Here is a 21,625-nt window from a genome sequence, read left to right on the forward strand (position 1 = left end):
TACTTCTTTGTTTCTGAATGTTGAAAATTAAAATATCTAATTATTGGGAGCAGGACCTTTTCTGTTATTGGAATGTGTGAAAGTTTAATTTGTATATGGCTTTGCATACTGAAACTTACAAATATGCAAGTACTCTTATTAACCAGGAAACAAAAGTGTCCACATTTTTAAGTGACTATAATGTTTTTTAATCTTAATGAAAATCAATTGATATCATGGATGATGAAATAAAGAATGAAAATATGTTTTATTTAAGAAGGGATAATGTATTATTCATGTCTTGTAAGAAACAATACTTATATTATATTATGCTTCACAGATGACTAATTCATAATATGTGGAGCAATTTTCAGTAAAAAACAATTCAAAAATGGAGAATTTTTTCCCAGACTTTATTCAGAATACATAATTATTTTACATAGCTTTTATTCATCTTTTATTTCTGAAAATAAAGACATATCAGATAAAATTCCTTGAATAGAGTATAAATATTATTATTCAACCATATTATTTCAAAATTTATGAGTACTAGTTTCAGTTTCAGAAAATTCTGCTGGCAGAGCTTGCTCTTGACTCTTTATACATACCAGATATCCATCGTTTACTGAAAAATAAAGAAGACTAAATTCAATTGTGAAACACGAGATCACTGAAAACAATGCACCATTCATTTTGCAAACATAAACCTGAAATATTAAAAATGATCAGATATGTTATGAGATTAATTATGAACAGAAAAATTTTCAGTACTTACATATTACCCCATTGGCCATGAAAATTGGTACAGACCCACCAATCATTCCTGAGGAAATCCTTCACAGTCAATGGGATAAAGTACAAATTTTCTGATTCCTCTTTAAAAAAAAGAGAAAATTTTGGCATGTAGGTCCCTGAGAATGCATTGTTAACATAAAATGAACTATTCTCTATTATCCACAATTGGGGAGTATCACCCTGGCCAAAAGGGCTCATTGTTGCCTACTTTAACAATTTTCTTTTATACTATTATTATACTTCCAAGTTACATACAAACATAAGCATTTTTATTTGTTTATTAGCCATATAACATTACAAAATAAAGCAAACTCAAAAAAAAAAAAAAAAAAAAAAAAAAAAATCTTTTATAGAAACTGTATGGCAGCAGATGAACTGCAAAATATTTGTCCACTATACTTTATATTTTTCAAGCATTACCAAAGGAATGGAATGCTGTCCTGAAAAACATTTCTTATTTTTAATTTCTTTAAATATATCAATCACTTAAAATTATATGCTCGTATATCATTTTCCGGAATTCAGTTATATTAACTGGCATATTTAAACTTTGATTTTTAATCCTCTGATAAGCATAGTAACATACTAAAACACCACAGCTCATATTATCAGTTTGAAAAATATGCAAAGGATAAATTATTTTCCATTTAGTGCTAGTAGCAAATATTTTAGCTAAAACCTTACACCATGTATGAATTAAAATTTGATACTCTTGCACACATGATTTATTTTGTGGATCATAAAATTCAAATACCATATCTGGAATATTTACTATTATTAATATCCAATGACAATTTAAATTTGCAGGGATAAAAAATAATTTTGCTGATTTTAATCTTGTTAATAACAGATCTTTAATACAGGAATTTGCTTTAGGTATTTGTACATTAGACTTAACAAAGGCAAAATTTTCATAACTGTTTAATATTTTAAACAAAAAAGCATCAATTATAGATTTATTTTGATCAATTCTGGTTAAATCACACAGATATTGATCACTGTTATTTAAATCAAATGGTATGACTTTAAATTTAATTTTCTTTTCCACACATTCATTTATTTCTGGTTATTTCTGGGTCATCTACACTATCATTAAAATCTTCGATTCTTGTTCTGCTGATGTTTCTGTAATTTTCTTTTTTTAGAAGTTTTAAACAATTGTGGGTTAAGTTTTTGATTTGGTGAAATTGGACACGATGCACTTGAAACTCTTCTTGAATTTTCATTCGAGTTTAAAATTCCCCTACATTCTGAAACTAATGAATTTAATGTTATATGAACTCACTTTAACATGACATTTTGGACTTTTGGTTGTCTTATTAATCGCAGTAATTCTTCTACAAACTTTTCACATGGATTTACTCTCTGTTCAATACTTTGTGGAATGTAATGATTAACAGAATACACATTTATTGCTTTCATATTTCCATTGAATTTCTGATTCGATTTAAGATTAATCTCTGAGGGATTAAACATACAATCATTTTGTCTATTAAGAAATGAATGCACTTTATGTATATGTTTGCACAGCAATTTATCTAAGCAATTGCCATGATACAAGTGACTACACAATGAGACACAATACTTAAGGGCATCTATAAAAGCAAAAATCCTGACACGGACAAATTTCAAAAAGATGCTGCACAGTATATATTTTATTTTTTGCCTGGGAGCAAACAGTCCAAGAATTATCAGAGCATTTATTTACATCACTGTCCCTAATTTTTAGTCCTCTCTGATGCCTACTTAAACAAAAAATGGAATTTCTGGGAGATACATTAGTGTATAATTTATAGGTATGCTTTAAATATTTATCTTTCTCAATCGTCAGAAGTGTAGAAATTAAAATATCTAATCGTCTATTATGTCTCCGCTTAAAATAAACAGTTTTCAACTGATTGTGAAAAGATTCACAGTACATGTTAGTATCAGTAAATGCATGTGGAAAGTTCCGATAACATAAAGCCCATTCTTCTAATCTATTTTTATAATTTTCAGAAAAGTATTCAATAAAATCTCTACTTTTCCTAGAATAGTCATTCAAAAACTTCCTTATTTGATCATGAAAAGTGATCTGGTTTCTTTTATGTAATATTTTTGTTAATTCTCCTAGCATTTTTTGTCGTACTTCCTTATCTACCACTTTAGAATTAAGTTGTCAGAACCAACTTTGGCGTACGTGCCACGAACATAAAAGATGCTTAACATTTTGGCCAAAAACCTTTGAAAATGCAGGATATGTAACTTTGTCATCATCTGTCATTACGCAGTTTACATATAAATTTGGTACACGACACTTTAAACTATTAAATAAACAATAAAGAGTGTCAGCATCTAGAAAATTAGTAATAAAATGAGCAACTGGATAGCCACAACCAAATTCATCAGGTACTATAAGATTAAGAAGGTAAAAATCATACTGGTTAGTCTTATGCGGAGAATCGATACATAGAATCTCTGTACAACCTTTTATCCTCATTTCTTTCTGTTCACGTGTCTGAAGACCAAAAGCAAACGATACTTTATGATTTGGAAGATTATCTAGATCAGTTGGACCGTACAAAGTTGAATTATTCTGAGGCTTATAATATATATTATAATAACACAGGATTGTATGCTTCACATTTTAAAGTTTCAATGATTGAATTAATAGAAACTGCATCACTACTTGGACGCAATGAATTGTTTAAATATCTAGAATAAGCACAAATAGCTTTACGGGAGACAAAGCTTTCCTTTACGGGGAATTTATTTCTATTCTCGCGATTTCCTGATCCATCTTGTAAGATATCCCTATTTTTTGTGGAGGCACAGACAAATGTAAATTTGCTTTTATCAAACATCGCGTACTTTGTTTCAATGGCTGATATTTACAATTTTCCAACTTTTGCTCATGATTATGTTTAGGAAAGTAAAAAACAGAGATTTTATTCATTTCTTCACACGCCCACATTCTGACTGAACAGCATAAATTTTTTGAAATTGTACATTTTTTATTTTTCCGACTAGTATTTTTTTAAAATCAGAATAACCTTGCGTGGTAAACTGACAACAACAATAATGATAAGTTTTAGAACTTTTCGTTACTTTAGAAAACTTCCTGAATGAAGTAAATGTCGAGGTTCCTTCCAGTTCTATCCAGTCTTGAAAATAACTCATTGTTTCAAATGAATATTCTTTTAAGTTATTTAAATTATGTTCATCTGCTAAATGCTTATTAAAATTTAAAACATATGTAAAAGACTTATGGCAATCAGGTATGAAGCATACATACAATTTATTAAGTTTTGTGCAAAATTTCTTATGATTAAAAAATGATAATTTGCAAGGATAACAGTTATCACAATTTAGACATTTCTGAGGGTAAACAGATGAAAAATTTTGTTTTAAATCAGGTACTTGTTTATTTGAACATTTTTTTTTTTTTTTTTTTTTTTGTGTGTGTGTGTGTATGTGTTTATAAAATGAATTTTTCGATTTATATGTCTTCAAGCATATTTCACATTTATGAAGATAAGCCATTTCTATTTTGTCATTAATACATTCTTTGGTTTCTAATGTTTTAACATTCGATACATTATCAATGTTTATAGCAATATTACTTTGAGGAGAAGTTAATGAAAGTTTAACATTTTCAGTTTTTCTTTACAATTTTTTTTATGATTATTAAAAGAATTTTTAGTTTTATAGTTTTTTTTACAAACATCACATTTTCTAGGGTAAAGCGATGGTGCATTACAGTCAATTTCGGACCCCCCCCCTCCAGTCAGAATAGGACACATAGACTTATTTTCCCTCTCTTGACAATTAATTTCACTGCTTTCTACGTGATCTTTTAGTAAACAAAATTTATTAAAGTGAAAGAAACTTAGGCCAATACAATGGATAACAATCACTGAAAGAAACAGCACTTGCCTGCTGTACACTACAACTAGCAGCAGCGACTACATTTTTTAGTGATGATCCCGTGTAGGCCATTACACTTTTAAGGCGCAAAACAGCTGAAGCAGCATTCTTCAGATGCAAACCGCCACTAACAGTCAAATCCTTCCTTGGACACACACCATCACCAAAAGCACGAATTGGATTCTTCTGAAAGCTAACAATTGGGACAGTAGTGTTCGTAGAAGAATTAACAGTGGAACTAGCACTGCTCCTCAGAAAACGGCCAGAACCACGGACTGCAACACGTCTGGAGTAGTCAACATCAGCAAGGGTGTCATTTCTACGACAGGGGCTGGGAGTGACGTTATTCCTTGAATGCAAACCAAAAGCAGCTTTTTCGGATGATCACCAGTACCATGGACACCAACAACGGGAATGACAACATTCTTAGGGCATGGGACAGGGGTAGCAATGTTCCTTGGATGCAAATCAGAACCAGAGCAAGGGATGGCAGCATTCCTCGGATGTGAACCAAAACCATGGACAGAAACATACTTAAAATGAGAGCCAACACTACGTATGGCAACATTTCTAGAATGACATCTAGGTTTAGTCTCATTCCTTACATGCAAACCAGAATCAGTTCTACGGAGTGATCCACCACCATGCAATGAGACCGAGAGCTAGCATCTGGGTTGGCAACGTTTTTAGGATGTGAGCCAGGGGTGGTATCATTTTGCAGATGCAAACTAGAACCATCTGTGGGGTTAACAGCTTTCCTTGAATGAAAGTCACCACCATGGACAACACATTTAAAACGCGATCCAGCACCAGGAATAGCAACACTCTTCAGTCAAGAGCCAGAAGCAGCTTTAGCAGCATTTCTCAAATCAGAATTAGCCTTCTTAGTAGCATCTACAGCACAACCATGCTTCAAAACAGTTGAATAAAGAGGATAAGAAGGGCTTGCAGAAACAAAAGAATCACTCAGCGGTGGAAAATCCAATGCAGTAAATGAAACACAAGACAATACAAAATGACTTACCTTTGCAGAAACTGGCTTTGAAGTCATAACAGTCTTGATATTATCCAGAAAAACTGCCACAAGTTTCTTGTTCCCCAGACGGTTTAGGTGTAATACATCCCTAGCCAATAACCTAGCTCCAAATTGATGAGACAACCTGCAAACAAAAAAAAGCTTCTCAATTTTGGCAGTAATTTTCAAGTTGAGAATTAATTTCTACAACTTTTCTACTAATTACCTGTAAACGGTTCAAAGCTACTACTCGCTGATTTAAAGTTGTGAAAAAATCTTCATCACATGGTAGGATATCTGAAATGATAACATTGATATTTGGGTTCAAAGTTTAATATCCCTAGAGAGGCAATCGTACTTTTTAAGAATAACTTCAACATTGTTATTCGAATTGTTGGTACCAACATGTACCAAAATCAAATGGTATTGATTGTCCAAAAAGGATTTAACCTTTCTATCATTGCACCAGGAAAAGAATGTAAATCTACTTCATAATTCAGAAGATTCGCAGGTAAATATTTAACCATTGAATCTCCAGTTATAAGCAATTTCATCTTTTTTGGTTGCATATCGACAAAACAAACACAACTACAAATCGAAACACAGATCAATAATTTGGTAATATATACTGTAAATAAAATGCAACTATAAATTAAATGAAAATCAAATCAAACACTAATCATAAATATAACAAAATACAAATAATTATTAATAGAAAAAAAAAAGTAAATAGCTCAAGTAATGCGAGAAAAATAGCGCAAAAAATACACACCTCACTCGCGCTAATATTAACACGTAAATTAAATTCGCGCCAATTCTTCAGCTTGCGGAAAAATTTACGGAAAAAAAAATAACGCCAAATGCTCGCCAAGCTTTGTTGCCAACAGAGATATCAAAGGTACATATCCGGTGATGACGTAGAACACACTTCCGGGTTCCGATTTGCGGAATTCTGTAAAACTCAGCTTCGAGCAATGTAGAGGTGAGACAGACTGGTTGCTATGCAATAAACGTCACTTCCGCACGGAATCTCCACTTCATTTTCCGCCGACGGAATTTGAAGGGGTCAGACTCGCTCTCCCATTCGCTGTCGAGTGGAAAGAGAATCCCGACTGGTTTTCCGATATCGATCTCGACAGGTGTCCAGACTAGACCCCTTAGTTACGGGTTGTGTTACTTAGGAAGGAAGTAAAAATACGCTTCCAGACTAGGCGATAAGCTTGAATTTTCGACCTGCGGGCAGAAAGACGTAGCGGGTGCAAAGTGAGATATCTTTGTTGTTTGTTTTCGTAAAATCATAAAACATGTTGGAAAGCATGCAGACTTAATAACTTCTTTCTAATTTGAGAAAGATAAAATACGCATGAGATACAAATTATATTTACTTATTTAAGTAATTATCTACATGAAATAGGAGGATATATAATTATATACAATTATTACCATATGAATTACGATTCAAATGTAACATTATTATTTAAGGTTAATTTAAAACTACTAAAAATTTCAGCTGATTGAAATCGACTTTGAATGCTCTCACTTCTGTATATAAGTCTAAAAGGGAGCTAGCTGTAAAATGATTCTTGATGCTATTTACGAAGTAGATGAACAAAGTGATTGCCCAGATAACGTAAGTTCCAGTAGATTTGACATTTATTTTTTGCTTGTTTTGTATATGAATAAAGTGGTAAAATTTCAAATTATTTGAATTAATATGCTATTTTGGAACAGCTTTAGTATTGGTCCTTTTGGCGATATTTTATTTGGTGACAAACTTCGGTCGCCAAGGTAGACTCGGTTTTGAAGATCGGAAAAAAATGGCGGATTGTCAACAAAACCCGATCTAGACTAAATAACAATCCTAAAAAATAAGCTTTTAATCGGAATAAACAGTCTTTCTCTAATTTTCAATATTTCTAGTACTGCTATGATAAATTCTTGAAACACTACTGTAAATGAATTTATGACAATTATTATGTTATGAGTAATGAAATTTACAAAATGTTAATATTTTTAATTACAAAATATAATGTATTAAACATTAATATTTTAAGTAGTTAGTTCATATTTGTATTTTATTATATTAGTACTTAGCTAATATTTTAAATTTACAAAAGGTTAATTTTTATGGTTATGAATAATGAAATTTACAAAAGGTTAATAAATGCATTTCAAACTAGTATATGTTACTTTAGTTTCTTAGATTCTGTTATTAAAAGAAAATGAAAAAAATATTTCAAAGTGAAGGAAATCAAATTCAATTATAATGGGCAAGTTTTGTACCAGTGTTAGAAATATTTTTTATGATTAAATATTGTAAGTGGTAAAAATATTAAGAAGTGTGTATTTTTTAATCCCTCAATTTATTACAAGTAATTTATGATTATAATTTAAAAGCTAAAATTAAATTATCATACTGAGTAAATTTTGTACCAATGGTAATAATACAACAATCATCGTAAATGATGATTTCTGTGAAAAATTCGAACAGTCATTGGAATCCACTAGTGGTGGAGTGATAGCCACTGAACAGTGGTAGCTCAGGCTGGCTATGTGGGAATTTTAGTAGTTTCCCATAGATGTAATGTGAATCTGAGCCAGTTTCTCTTATAAAGTACTTTATGTAGGCATCCTTCTTCTGCTAGACAGCATATGTATTTATTTTCTATTCATAATTCTTCTTATTTCTTAATTCTAAATCTTACTTCTGAAGAGAAGAAGTGTTGCATCTATAGGTCGAAAAATATGGTCAATATGTTTGCAAAATCCTGTCAGTTTTGGAAAGCATTTAAATAAAATAAATAATTTGTATGTGATGCAAACAAAAATGCATTACACTATTTCATGTACTGAATAATTAATCAGGGAACATAGTATATTGTAACGTTCCTTTATTTTGTAACCAGAGTTATTTTATGCTTGGGATCTTTACTGTCAATTTCCTCCATCCGTTTTCTCACCAGAATCCAAATGAAGTTTTTATTTTGTAAAACAAACCGTGTTTTGCCTTTTGAGGCCACATTAATAGGTTGCTAGATAAGAAAATATTTATAGTCTTCAGCCTTGCATTATAATTGCTGATAGTTGAATTCCATGCCAGTTACGTTTTTAACCAACTTTGCATTAAATTGATTTGTGCAGCCTTTGGGCTACAAATTTATTTGAATTTAAATTTTACATTTGAACTTAATTGTTATCATAAGTTATCTTGCCACAAGTGGTTGACTGAGTCGTAAGCACAAAGTGTGCCTTCTGTTCTGTACATCTAAACTTTATAATAGAATAAAAGTATATCTTAACTTAATAAGAATATATCTAAACTTTATGATAATAACATTTAAAGACATTGAAATCAGTATCTAAGTGCTTGCCATGTAGTCGAATTTTTATATATAAATTGTACTCTTACTTTTATTATAGAGTTTTTATTACAAAAAATTCAGATTTCTGTTAGATAAAATGTTTAAGTAATGTAGAAAATTTGCTTTAAATTTAAAATAAAAAGTCGACTGCTATGTCAACATACTATTAATAAAAGTAATACTCAGTGAAGGTTATTCATATACAGCTGTTAGGTTGTAAGATTTACAAAATTTGAGAACTCTAAATTATAAGCAATATATTCCATTATCTAAGCAACATTACATTTTTTATAGTCAGACAAAATGAAAATGTTATAAAAGCAATAATGAAACCTGATTTTGGTCCTGATTTGAACCTATGAATTCATGCAATTACACAGCCCTATAGTTTTAATATGAGGTAAATAAGTATTTTTAGACCATGGTAATTTTGATCTCCTTAGCAAAGGAAACACCAAGAGTTTACCTCATGCTACTGAAAATGTGTTTTTTTTTTCCTTGGGGGGTTGGAGTTTATAATAATATGCAGAGTTGACATATGAAAAAATGTCAAGACTCATGTGATGTAATATTAAAAGCCCAGTTTTAACTATCAAAAATTTGGCTTCTTAAAAAATATTTTAAATGTTGTGCTTTCCTAACACAAAAGTAACTTTAAGAAAAACACACAATTTATCCCTCCTGCCATCAAAGCTCTGATACCTATCAAATTCGTTAAAGTTACGTGGACAGAAATGGCGGCATGTTTGAAGCTCAGTATTTAGGGTTACCAAGGTTATCATAATGTTTCATTTATCGCTCCAAAATGTCGCCAAACAAATTTCTCGCCAAAAAGGACTAATACTAAAGCTGTGCCGTAATGGAAATAGGTGTGAGAAATGTTTGGCATGAGCTTTGTTTGGCAATTAATAGTAGGTAGGCAAAGGCTTGCTGTATTTCGCATTAAAAACGGCTGGATGTTATGTTATTTTAGTGATTTAAAAAAATGATAATAATAAATGTATTCTTTAACATCTTCTGTGTAAATATTTCTGAAATATAACCTGGAAATTCAGTTTGCTGTTAATTTTTTCTAATCTTCACATTTTTTTTTCTTCTTATAGTAACCTAATTTTTCGAAAATTAGGATAAAAGGCGGGGAATTCGTTATTTATATTAATAATGCTTTATTTTCAAAGTAGAAAACTTGTTGCAGAAATTAATAAAATAAAACTTTTAAATTTACAAAAGTCTTATTTTAAGTATAAAATTTTCCGAAATTTGTATAAAAAAAAAAACTTACAGCGTATGCAGTATTCACTTTTTATGATAACCTTATGTCTGTATAGGTATGTGTTAACTTTTACAATATATTTAAAAATATTATATGTCATAATTTTTATTTATTTTCATTTAAAAAACTTGCTATTATGACACATTTTTGTTTCTTCTTTTCTTTTCCATTTATCATTATTATTATTCTGCAGTTTTAAATAATTTTCAAAAATCATTTTATCAAAATACATTACATGAATGGTCAAGTTCAGGATTCCCAATCTGTCATACATGTACCTGTGAGAGTACGGGAAAAATTAATTAATAATGATGAAAGTAATAAAGTGTTATAATAAATACTTCAAAAATTTAAATTTATTATTAAAAAGAAATTCAGGGTAAAAATCTATTTATGAGTGACTCTGGCGATTTTTGGCGGTACATGGACACCCAGTTTGTGCTATTCTTTGACTTGTTATTTTAGCTTTGTGCCGTGGTGATTTTTGGTACAAAATTACTATACAAAGCCAAAATAACAAATCAAAGAATTCCACAAACTCGTTATCCATGTACACATCGGCCTATTTTCACTTAAAAATACATCAGAGAATTTCACAAACTTGGCATTATGTACTCTCTTGACTTTTTTTCCATGTACACATCAATCTATTTTCGCTTAAAAAGTCAAAGGAGCAGCCAGTTCTACACTAGAGCTAAACAAAAAGTGTATAATTTCAATGAAAAGCATTTTAAATCAAACAATGAAATAACACAAAAAAGGAAATTCCTTATAGCATCTAAGCACTACACAAAGGAAATGTCTGCTTATTTTATTTAGAAATTTCCTTGTCTTCAGTCAAACAAAATTCCTAAAATTATCTGAACTATCTATATACTGCTGTCGCCACATAAATTCACAAAAATAAGAGTAAAAAATATTTCCTTTGTACAAACAGGACACTTATAATTCTGTTAAATTACATCCAACAAAGTTGCATTTTTTCTGTCCTCAACCACTTGGAAAAAAAAAAAAAAAAAAAAAATGCAACCAATCATGTCATAATAGGATTTCCATAACATTCAACTACTCAGGTTACCATAAATGAACAACAACTTGACAATAAATGAAACAACAACTTCCTGATAATCAAAGGGGCACCCTTAAATATAGGCTAACCAAAATTAGTTGAGAGGATTTTGGATGTGACTGATATTGTCCAAAATGTTACAAAAGCAAAGTAATGAATAGTAACTAGTCCTACCCACACCTGTTGTATTGTTTAGTTTCTTAAAACCCAATGGTGCCATTGCTTTTTCCTTCTGTGACTGAATGAAATGTGTACAGAAGCAATGTAATGAATAGTAGCTAGTCCTACCTACATCTGTTGTTTACTTGTTTTTTTATGGGATATTCCCACTGAAGTTTATCTGAGCTAATGGACATAACTGATGCAGCTGACCCATCTCCAAAAGCAGTTTTTTCCAGATTTTAGCAGGCTGCAAAAATCTGAACGCAGGCATAGCGGAGCTAGTCGACACATGGAACTGACTCTTTTAGCTCTAATAAACCGCAGTGGGAATGGCCTATTACACACCGCATGGTGCATTGCTTTTCCCTTCTGTGGCTGAGTCTGGGCAGCCAACTATATTTTCAGTATTGAGCAAATTATCAAATCAATTATGAAGTTTTCTTTCATACAGTTATAATATTCAAATCAGTTTAAGTGTGGAGTTTTGTTTTGAATAAACTTTTGTTATTTTTACTAAAGTGTGTTTTGGTTCGATATGATGGTAATGCTTGCCAATTTACAATTAATACGGATAGCTTGTGAATCATTTCTATAAATGTCATGAAAATCATTAAGGCAGTTGTGATAATATGTAAGTAGCGATTAACTTATATATAGTAATTAGAAAAAATATTGAGATGATTTGGCTTAATAAATCAAAACTGGAAATTTTATATAGAATATGCAAAGTTATTTTAACCAAATTATCGGGTCAGTCCATAAGTTCGTGCGCATTAAGAGTATGCGTGGAATTCACTATGATGCATTTAGTAAAACAATACAATTTTGAACCTGTTAAAACTTGTCATCGTTTGACTAACATATTATTCAGTTCATCAGCAACTTTCGTAAATATCAAAGGCATTTTAGTACCCATAGAAGATGAATATAGATAATCAGTGCAAACGTGCTGTGTTACATTTTTTATTTTCGTATGGTGAATCTGCCAGATTTGCAGTGATAAAAATTAAATAGTGTACATGGTAAATACACCATTAGTGTAAGGACTGCCCAGAAATGGTTTAAAAAATTTAAAGTTGGAAAAAGCAGCATTGATGATGAACCCCATTCAGGACGTTTTGAACTGTTAGAACCAAATCAAACGATTAATTCAGAAGTTTATAGTGAGCAACTTTGCCGTCTAAACTCAGAATTGATCAAAAAACGCCCACGATTGGTGAATATCAAGAAAGTGTTGTTTCATCATGATAACGCTAGAACGCATATGGCTCGAACAGTGCAAAAAATTAGTGAATTTAATTGGGAGCTTTTGCCACATCTTGCTTACTCACCAGATATTGCCCCAAGTGATTTCCACTTATTTCGTGCCTTACAAAATTTTTTACTGGGAAAAAAATTAAATTCTAAACAGGATGTACACAACAAACTGTCAAGTTTTTTTGCTTCAAAACCATAGTCTTTCGACAGCAATGGCATAAAAAAGCTGCCTGTAAGATGGGGAGACATTGTAGATAATTGAAGAAAATATATACAGTCAAAAGTCTTTAATCCGGACTCGTCGGGACTTCGGCGATTCCGGATTATAGATCATTGTTTTAAATCTGGTAAGATGGCATGCAGAAATTATAAAATTAAAAATATGAAACCGTACTTTATGAAATAAAGAGCAATTATGATTTAAAGAGTATCAAAATTTACAAAAAAAAAGCTTAATATTTATTTGTTTACTTTATTAAACATTTCCTTCAATGTAAGTTGCTTCGTTTCATGTGATAATACTTTCTCTTTAATTCTATTAAACAGACATAATTTCTTGTTTAGTTACAAAGTTTCGCTGTTCAAGTCCTATAATTGCTGTGTTGAGAATACCGACTAATTTGTCAATCGAAATGTTTTCGTTTTCAATAACCTCTGGGTCACTTTCTTCACTATCAGAAGCGAATTATAATGACGAGGAACTTGATTTAAATCATATCAAAGACTCGAGATGAAATACTACACTTAGTACGGAATTATAAACCAAATAAAATAAAAACATCTGCTCTGAAGATAAGGATAGTGCTGACAGATCAACTTCCAATCCGCAGCGTGAAATTGATAAACAGATTTCGGATTTCAAAACATACTTTCGCTTTGTAGATACAAATTACATATTAGTAAATATATATCGGAAATTCTATTTGACATAAGCTTTCTAATCTATCATAATCTAATAATGACGTTTCTGCCCCCCCCTTCTGCCGCAGAGCAGCGTGAAATTGATAAACAGATTTCGGATTTCAAAACATGCTTTCGCTTTGTAGTAAATATATATCGGAAATTCTATTTGACATAATCGAAAGTTCAAGCTTACTTTTATAAAATTGCTCTAACAGTCTGCAAAAAATAATAAGCCGGATCCAATTCGAAGATTAAGGAACAACGCAATCTGCAACATTAACTGAATTAGATAACTTTAGCTTAGCATATAACTCCGTTACACATTAAACGCGTATGTGCACAAACATATTCGCAGCTGTAAGGGTCTTATGCGCTCTCGTAAACGCCTGTGCGCATGCGTGAACGCGACGCATGCGCAGAAAGTTTGTAGCTTTGAGGTCCGGATTATAGATCATTCCGGATTATGGGTGTCCGAATTAACAACTTTTTACTGTATTCCAAATTAAGATTTAACTTGAAATAAATGTAGATAATTACTGAGAGAATTAGTAGATTTTTGTAGCGTAGTTTATGTGAGATGAGATCACTAGGGGCATGTGATATGAACCGGTGAATCAGGATGTTGTACCATGAAAGCATAGTAAATTCTTAAATTAATGTCTTTTTACAAATTTATTGTCATTATTTATTAGCTTTTTTACAAAATTTGGCTCTACTCTGATATACGTCTTAATATCACCAAATGTGGCGATATGTGTTCTGTGCTGGTTTTTGGCATGATTGTGTGTTGTATGGCAACCCTGTTGATGTTCAAAAATCTTTTGCTGGTGTCGTTTAATTGCTCATTCGTGGAGAGACGTGGTTGCAAGAGGGTGTGGGAGATTATTTTTAGTGGCTGTGCATGATAGAAGTAAGGAAACGCTGATGCAGTATATTAAAGAGTGGATTGAGCCTCGTACAACTATTTTTTCAAATGGCTGGAAATCTTACAAGGATTTAGGAAGAGATGGTTTTGAACATTTATTTGTGAACCATAGTATGAATTTTCTGGATAGTGAGTCTGGCTGTCATATAAATACGATAGTGATTACATGGCGGGATGAAATTGGTATTTCTGCTGTTCAAAAAAGCATTCATTCATGGTAAGTCCATTTTGTTTTATTCTTGTTCTTATTTTATAGAATGTTTTGTTCATTGTTTTTTTAGTATGAATTTCTGTTGTTATTGTGGTTTTTTTTTAATTGTTTGAAATTAATTTTAGTTTATTTTGTTGATTAGTGCATAGTGCCTAGATTCTGCAATTCGTAGATATATTTTAAAGTTGAAACAGAATGCTGTGTACATGGTATTCTTTGAAATTTATTGTTGTTATGTTAATTTATTAAAGCGAGGTGTGCATAGTTTGTAGATTCATTCGTTGCCTAGGTTGTACAATTCGTAGATTTTTTTTTAACTTAAAACATATCGCTGTGTACATGGATTCTTGTCAAATATTTTTGGGTAGAAACTTTGCGTTTTTGCTATCTAAATTTTTTGTTTTTGTTTCGGATTTTTAGCTTAAACTGTGTGTTCAAAACATGGTTTTTTCATGTGTGAAAATCGCATTTTTGGAGACATTTTATACTTAAATTTCGAAATGTAGACAAAAAATTTAGATAGTAATATGGCAGCTTGGAGTTTCTCGTCAAAAATGTTTGGCGAGAAATTTGGCAACTTGAGGGCGCATATCAGAGTAGTTCCCAAAATTTTAAACAACATTAAAATGTTGGTGCCTTCAAAATAAAAAAAAATTCTTAGAACTAACATTTGTCAACATTTTTTATGTGTATACCGTGTGTGTCACCAATAAAGTCTGCTTGACGAGACTTGCGCCGGCGAAACGGAAAAGTACCAAATTCAATTACGTATCATATTCAAGTATTAAAATAACAGTTAACAGTCCAAGTTTTATCTGTAACATTTTTTGTAGTTAAGGTCCAATTCCTGGCTCAACTGTCTAACTTAAATAATAAAGAACATGATGTACATAAAAAAAGGCTAAATTTTCAGTTACTTTTTGAAATTTTCATATTTTTTTTAATGTGCCTACTTAAAGAAAATATTGCTTCATTAAATGTAAATGTTTGTACAGATATTTAAAGGTAATTTAATGCTGCATTCAAAATAGAAAACAGAATTGAAAAACTTGCAGTCAGAAATCCAAGTTCCATTGAATATACTGGGAACAGCAAAGAGTTATGCTTACTAAAATAGGGCAATGATGCATGATTTAGTGAACCAATTATAATTGTAAACTTATTTGCTCACCAGATTCTGGGGGGGGGGGGTCAGTGAAATGGCCCTTGCTATTGTAACTGTTTCAAGCTGAAGACAGTTCATCTGTATGTTTTACAAAAAAAAACAAAAAAAAAAACTTTATTGATGCAAATAAAGTACAGTTGAGATCTGTGTGACTATTTTTAGTTCAAGTATTGACAATGAATAAAACAATGGTACCAAATAGATGTGCCAGCTGGAGCTGTATAAAAGCTAATAAGGCTAGTGTAAAATCTAAATGTAACCTTTTGTGTGCTGAAAATGTGGAAGTACTACAAGTAAATGGGTCAGCGACTGGATCATGAGTATCAAAATTCTATTTATGCAATTTATTTATGTATAAATTATACCTAGGAATTTTATAACATTGAAAGATATTCAAAGACAGGTCTGTATTTTACTAAATTTTTTTCCATTAGACGGCTTTGTGCAGAAAAAGGCTCATTATCACAAATATTATTATTACATGATTATTTTACTTTCTTTATGCTTAGTATATTGTTTGTGCTAACACTTGAATTTAATAGAAATTTATTTTCGTATATCATGTTTAAACGGTTAATTTTGCATTCATATGCTTAATATCTATGAATTTTTACTTCCATATGCTTAATATATTGTTTTCTCTTGGAATTTATATCGTTCCAAGAGGATCTCTTGGAAAACTTGGGAATTTATATCATTTATTATTTAACTTATTTTGATTATATGCACTAAATGTCACGCTTACCCCAGCTTACTTCCATGTGTTTAATATCTGCTAACCATACTCCGTTTATCCTCTGTCCTGGACATCAATCAACCATTGGTGAGTTCAGCCAGTAAAACTGCAGCTGTGCAAATAAGTTCTTTGCCAAAGCACCAACAGGTGTTTTGCAGAAGAAAACCCTATACTTGTGTTTATTGAGCATTAGCTTTTCTTATATGGAGCAGTTAATTTGAGTTATTTTGTTTTGTGTAAAGTTTTGCATTAAATTCTCTTTCAACTGATATTTAAACATTTACATTTAGTGAAACAGTTTTTTATTAGGATGTAGAGACATGCAAAAAATAGATGTAGAAATGTGAAAATTAAATATCAAGTATCAAGAATTCTAACAACTACTTTAAATCTCTCTCTTTTTTTTAAACATATATATATATAAATTTTCGAAGCTAATTTTTTTGACAAAATTTGATGCAAATATTAAACTCATAATTGTTGCCCACTTGGGAATAAATGTAAACTTCAAGGTTAATCAACTGTGTATTATTATTATTATTATTATTAAATGGAATAGAATTATAAAAAGTATGCATTGTATATTGCTTTTGCTAATGGAATAAGTGCATGGGTATGCATCTAATGATTATTACTAACTTCTTGATCGTGTATCTGTTGTTAATTAGTATATTTGTGAGAGCTTCGTGCAAAATTATTTTGCATTTTCTCATGCTTAATCTTTGGTTAATTGACATATTATTAAGCAGGCACCTGTGTGTCAGTTTAATAACTTCTGCTATTTAAATAGATTTTATAATTTATTTAATTTATAACAAAATCAAAATGTATGCAGGATTTAATTCTGTTAAATATTTTTCAGTTAGATGTCCATAAATTTCTTTGTATTCTCATAGAATAATTTATAGTATTCTACATGAGTAGACTAAACCAGTAAATGCCTTATTTAACCCTTCTAACCATAATATGAGAATTTATCTTTGGTGCTACTTATACATTGTGCTAACACCTCTGGCATTTTCTCACAGATTGTTTGTCTCTGAGATTTGTGGCATTTTCAAATTATTTAAATTTTTAGATAACTTCAATCCAGTGTTTTAATGTTAGGCTTCTTTTTAGACTTAAATTTCTTTTTTAGTCATCTAGTATTTTTTTAGCTTGATAAATACATAAATATTCTTATCTTCACATGAAGTATAAATTCGGGGATCATTTCTCCTAAGATCTGAATCACAGTTACTTCGATATAATCTGTCAAAAGTCTCATTAGATTCATTTATCATATGCCTTGTTCATCAAACTTCTACAGACAGTTTGTTATCTTCATGTAATATTAACTATATCTGGGATTCAGAACTTTTTTGGTACTTTTCCGTTTCACCGGCGCAAATCTTGCCAAGCAGATTTTATTGGCGACAGCATACCGTATACAATTATACACATAAAAAATTTTAACAAATGTTAAGTTCTAAGAATTTTTTTATTTTGAAGGCAAACATTTTAATATCATTTAAAATTTTGTAAAAAGACAAATAAAAAGGTTTTAATTTGAGAATTTATTATGCTTTCATGGTTCAGCACCTGATTCGCCAGTTTATATAATGTGACCTCAAGTGATCTCATTTCAGGTAAACTATGCTACAAAAATCTAATTCTCTTAGTAATTATCTACATTAATTTCAAGTTAAAAATCTTAATTTGAAGTTTAATTTGAAGTTTAAATGCAGGAATTAATTTCAATCTGTACGAATAGCTTACTCAGAAATTATGTAAAACCACAGTGCTGTACTTTGCTCTCATTAGAATTGATGAATTTCACTCTTGACTTTGCCTTCGGGTGAGCGGTGTGATTGCATCCTAATTGACTTAATTACTGCAAATGGCGTTAGGGCATAACATTGAACTATCTGTCACTAAAATTATCTATTAACTAAAATTCTATGTAATTGTATTCCATTATTAAAAGAAACAATCAATCTGATAAGAAATGGCTGCAACTTGTTTTGAAGATGAGGTGTAAAAGGTTACCAACGATGATATTCCGTTTGGCATCAGTTATACCATTATTGATGACTTTATCGCCTGCGCCTACAAAACGAAAAAGTACCCTTTTTTGCTGCATGCATCTTTTTCACACTGCTGGAAATTCAGCCCCCCTCTTTCCGAAACTTGAAGAATAAAAATACATTTATTTACATTTAAATTATTTTTAACACGCTTTATTATTTAAACTGCAAACAAGTGTAGAAAATGTTGATAAATATTAAAACTTGAGTGAAAATAGTTTTTTTATACTGAACAGCTAAATAAAAGGTTGACCAACCCCCCCCTGAAACTCTAAAAATTCCTTATGATTGAAAACCACTGAACTATATTGTTATGAAATATAAGAGGTGGGTAACACATCATATCATTCATTCTGGGTTGGCCTTCATTCGTGAAGGTTGTGCGTTTCTGTAGCTTTTGCCTGGCTCTTGCCACATGACTTTTGTTAGACGTCCCCATTTCATGCATTTACATGCCTCGCTATGCTTAATAAGCATCACAGTGTTCTCGTAGACCAGTCCTATGCTATTCTGCACTGCTTTGGGCATTCAGAAAATAATTCAGAGTATAAAAAATTATTTCATCTACTTAGAAATGTTGATGATCTTCAACAGCAGTTGAAAGAGGGTAAACCTGTTAAAGCCACTTTACGAAAAGCTGAAAAATTTCTACTCTATAGTGGAATCAGGAAATATGTTACATAACCAGTTTTGTGATCCTAACCATGCCAAGATGTTCAAGAAGGATGACAAGTTTGCTATTGAATGCTTCTGTCGGCAAAATATGAGAAGAAATAAGCTGTCTGTGAACTCGCTGCCTGCTGCCCCCGTATTTAAGAAGGATTCGTTATCGAACTCAAAAACTGCTTAATGATGGTGAATGGATAAAGCCCCAGAAAACCGCCAAACTGACTACTGTTCAGACACCTGAGCCAAGTAATTCACCTATCAAGTGGACTCCTGCCTCAGAGACTATCACATATATTTCCACGTATAATAACTTCGATGTGCTGTCTACAGTTCTCCCTGCGGAATCTGTGGACTATATTAATGAAATTACTACAAGAGACGTCTCAAATGAAGACTGATGTTTCCATGCAAGTTTTGAAGAAGGAAAGAACCCCTCCAATCATTTATCCCTGGCTATGATGAACATGGAGTGAAATAAGAGGTCTCTTCTCCAAACATGGAGTTAAGAACTTTACGAGAATGCTGACTCGAAGATAACCATCCTGTTTGACTCTGCTGAACATCTTGATCTAGCGTTGGTTGCCCTGATGAAAAATAAAATTCAGTTCAGCACATTTAGAGCAAAAAAGGATACTACTTAAAAGGTTGTAATTTGAGGCATCACTGATGATTCTTCCTTTGAGGATATCAAGAATGAACTTTGCAGTGAAAGATTCCCTGTGATTAAAGTATCCTAATTCACTCAGGAAATATATGGCAATGAAGTAAAACTTCTCATTTTCTATGTCTCTCCTTCAGAGAATCAATGTTGGAAGAAATATTTATAGGAAGAAGAAGCTACTTGACCTGAAAGTAACTTTTCACAAATTTCAAAAGCAACAGAAACAGAATGATATATTTTCAATGCTAATGATATGGACATGGGCAGTTATTCTGCAACAATTTACCAAGATGTTTAAAGTGGGGACAAGACTATCTTACCTACACTTGGTAAACTTCAGAAAGAGAATAAGCCTGCCTGCGTCAATTGTAAATTGGACTATGTAGCGTTGGCCAAAACTTGTGAATTCAGACTGAAAATTGGCTATACGGAAAGTTCTAGGAAGCAGTTTTAGACAACCAAACGACTAGTTTTAGAAGCTACTACTAGCAGTCCTCTGTCGAATGGAGAGCAAGTACTTAAAGACAAAAATCCAAGTGCGAAATCTTATTCTGATGCTGTGAAGCAAGATAAGAAGGATTTTCAGGTGGACTATAATCTTAAGAAACTTATATGGCAAATTTTTTAAATTTGCAGAAAAATGTAAAAAGCTGCAGTCTTCCCAGGAAAAGTAAGATTACATTTTAAGTAAGATTACTAACTAAACATTTTTCTCTTTACTTCTGGAGGGCAATAGTGGATGGCACCACCTTGTGGCCTTGTCTCGTTGTCATGCGTGAACTCTAGCTGTCATGAAACTCTGATGTCTTGGCTCTTTTCTTCAGCTCAGAACTTTTCCTTCCGGAACTTAGTGTATCCAGAACTTCTTAAGTTATGCACCGTAATGGCATTATTCATCATTGAGCAGAACACATTGAGCTTTTCGTGATATTCCTGCCATAACCCTTCAGATTCGGATAACACATCATATGCTGAATTCACTGAGGAAGGACAAATTTTCAGGGTGAACTTCACCTTTCAAGAATATTCTCTTTGAAGCAACTAAAACAAATTTAGCATCTCTTTCTCTTTTTTTTTTTTTTTTTTTTCCCTAATTTTTCACTATTAATAAAAGAACTTTGCCACTTTTTGAGAATTTTTATTATCATTTTGATCTTTTTTTATCTTTTTGAGAATTATCTGGAGGGTAAGATGTTTTTACACATGCTTGCAGATTAATACAGAAGTGCATGGATTTTATGGATATTTTTGTAACCTGTTCTGCTTTAATGTATCTCTTAATTAAATTCTGTGTATTTTTTTCAGAAGAGGGTATCTGTTAACAATAAGCCTGCTATTTTTAAGCATAAAGATAATGTTGGTATGTATATTGATTTGTAAAATTTACCTTAATAGTAAACATTTACTATACATATATGTCATTTATTTTTTTCATGAAGATAGGATATACTTCTATGTATAATATCAAAAC

The 21,625-nt window shown here is 31.4% G+C and overlaps 1 protein-coding gene and 1 long non-coding RNA gene across 7 annotated transcripts in view; one reads left to right on the top strand and one right to left on the bottom strand.

Annotated features, from left to right (window-relative positions):
• Window positions 1-373: 373 nt before the first annotated feature.
• Window positions 374-16,782, bottom strand: LOC146998258 (uncharacterized). Of its 2 annotated transcripts, XR_015040399.1 has the most exons (6): window positions 16,768-16,782; window positions 10,566-10,608; window positions 5,922-5,992; window positions 5,705-5,840; window positions 755-854; window positions 374-604 (listed from the first exon to the last, which is right to left on the bottom strand). It is a non-coding gene; the product is annotated as an uncharacterized LOC146998258 (long non-coding RNA). The 2 variants fall into 2 exon arrangements; XR_015040398.1 differs by lacking the exons at window positions 10,566-10,608; window positions 16,768-16,782 and adding an exon at window positions 6,468-6,620.
• The window catches only part of LOC118197050 (ELMO domain-containing protein 3-like), a 45,530-nt gene continuing 30,685 nt past the window's right edge, over window positions 6,781-21,625 (top strand). For 3 of the 5 annotated variants that reach the window (XM_035368522.2, XM_035368520.2, XM_035368523.2), the window contains exons 1-2: window positions 6,783-7,325; window positions 21,460-21,514. In XM_035368522.2, coding sequence (XP_035224413.1) covers window positions 7,272-7,325; window positions 21,460-21,514 — 109 coding nt within the window. In that variant the 5' untranslated portion in view covers window positions 6,783-7,271. Of the gene's footprint in view, window positions 7,326-21,459; window positions 21,515-21,625 lie in introns of all 5 variants that reach the window. The other 2 variants (XM_035368521.2, XM_035368519.2) reach the window with 2 other exon arrangements.

This window comes from Stegodyphus dumicola, chromosome 3, assembly GCF_044657685.1.
Source record: "Stegodyphus dumicola isolate Sdum_Otavi_A_Nest chromosome 3, ASM4465768v1".
NCBI lineage: Eukaryota > Metazoa > Arthropoda > Arachnida > Araneae > Eresidae > Stegodyphus > Stegodyphus dumicola.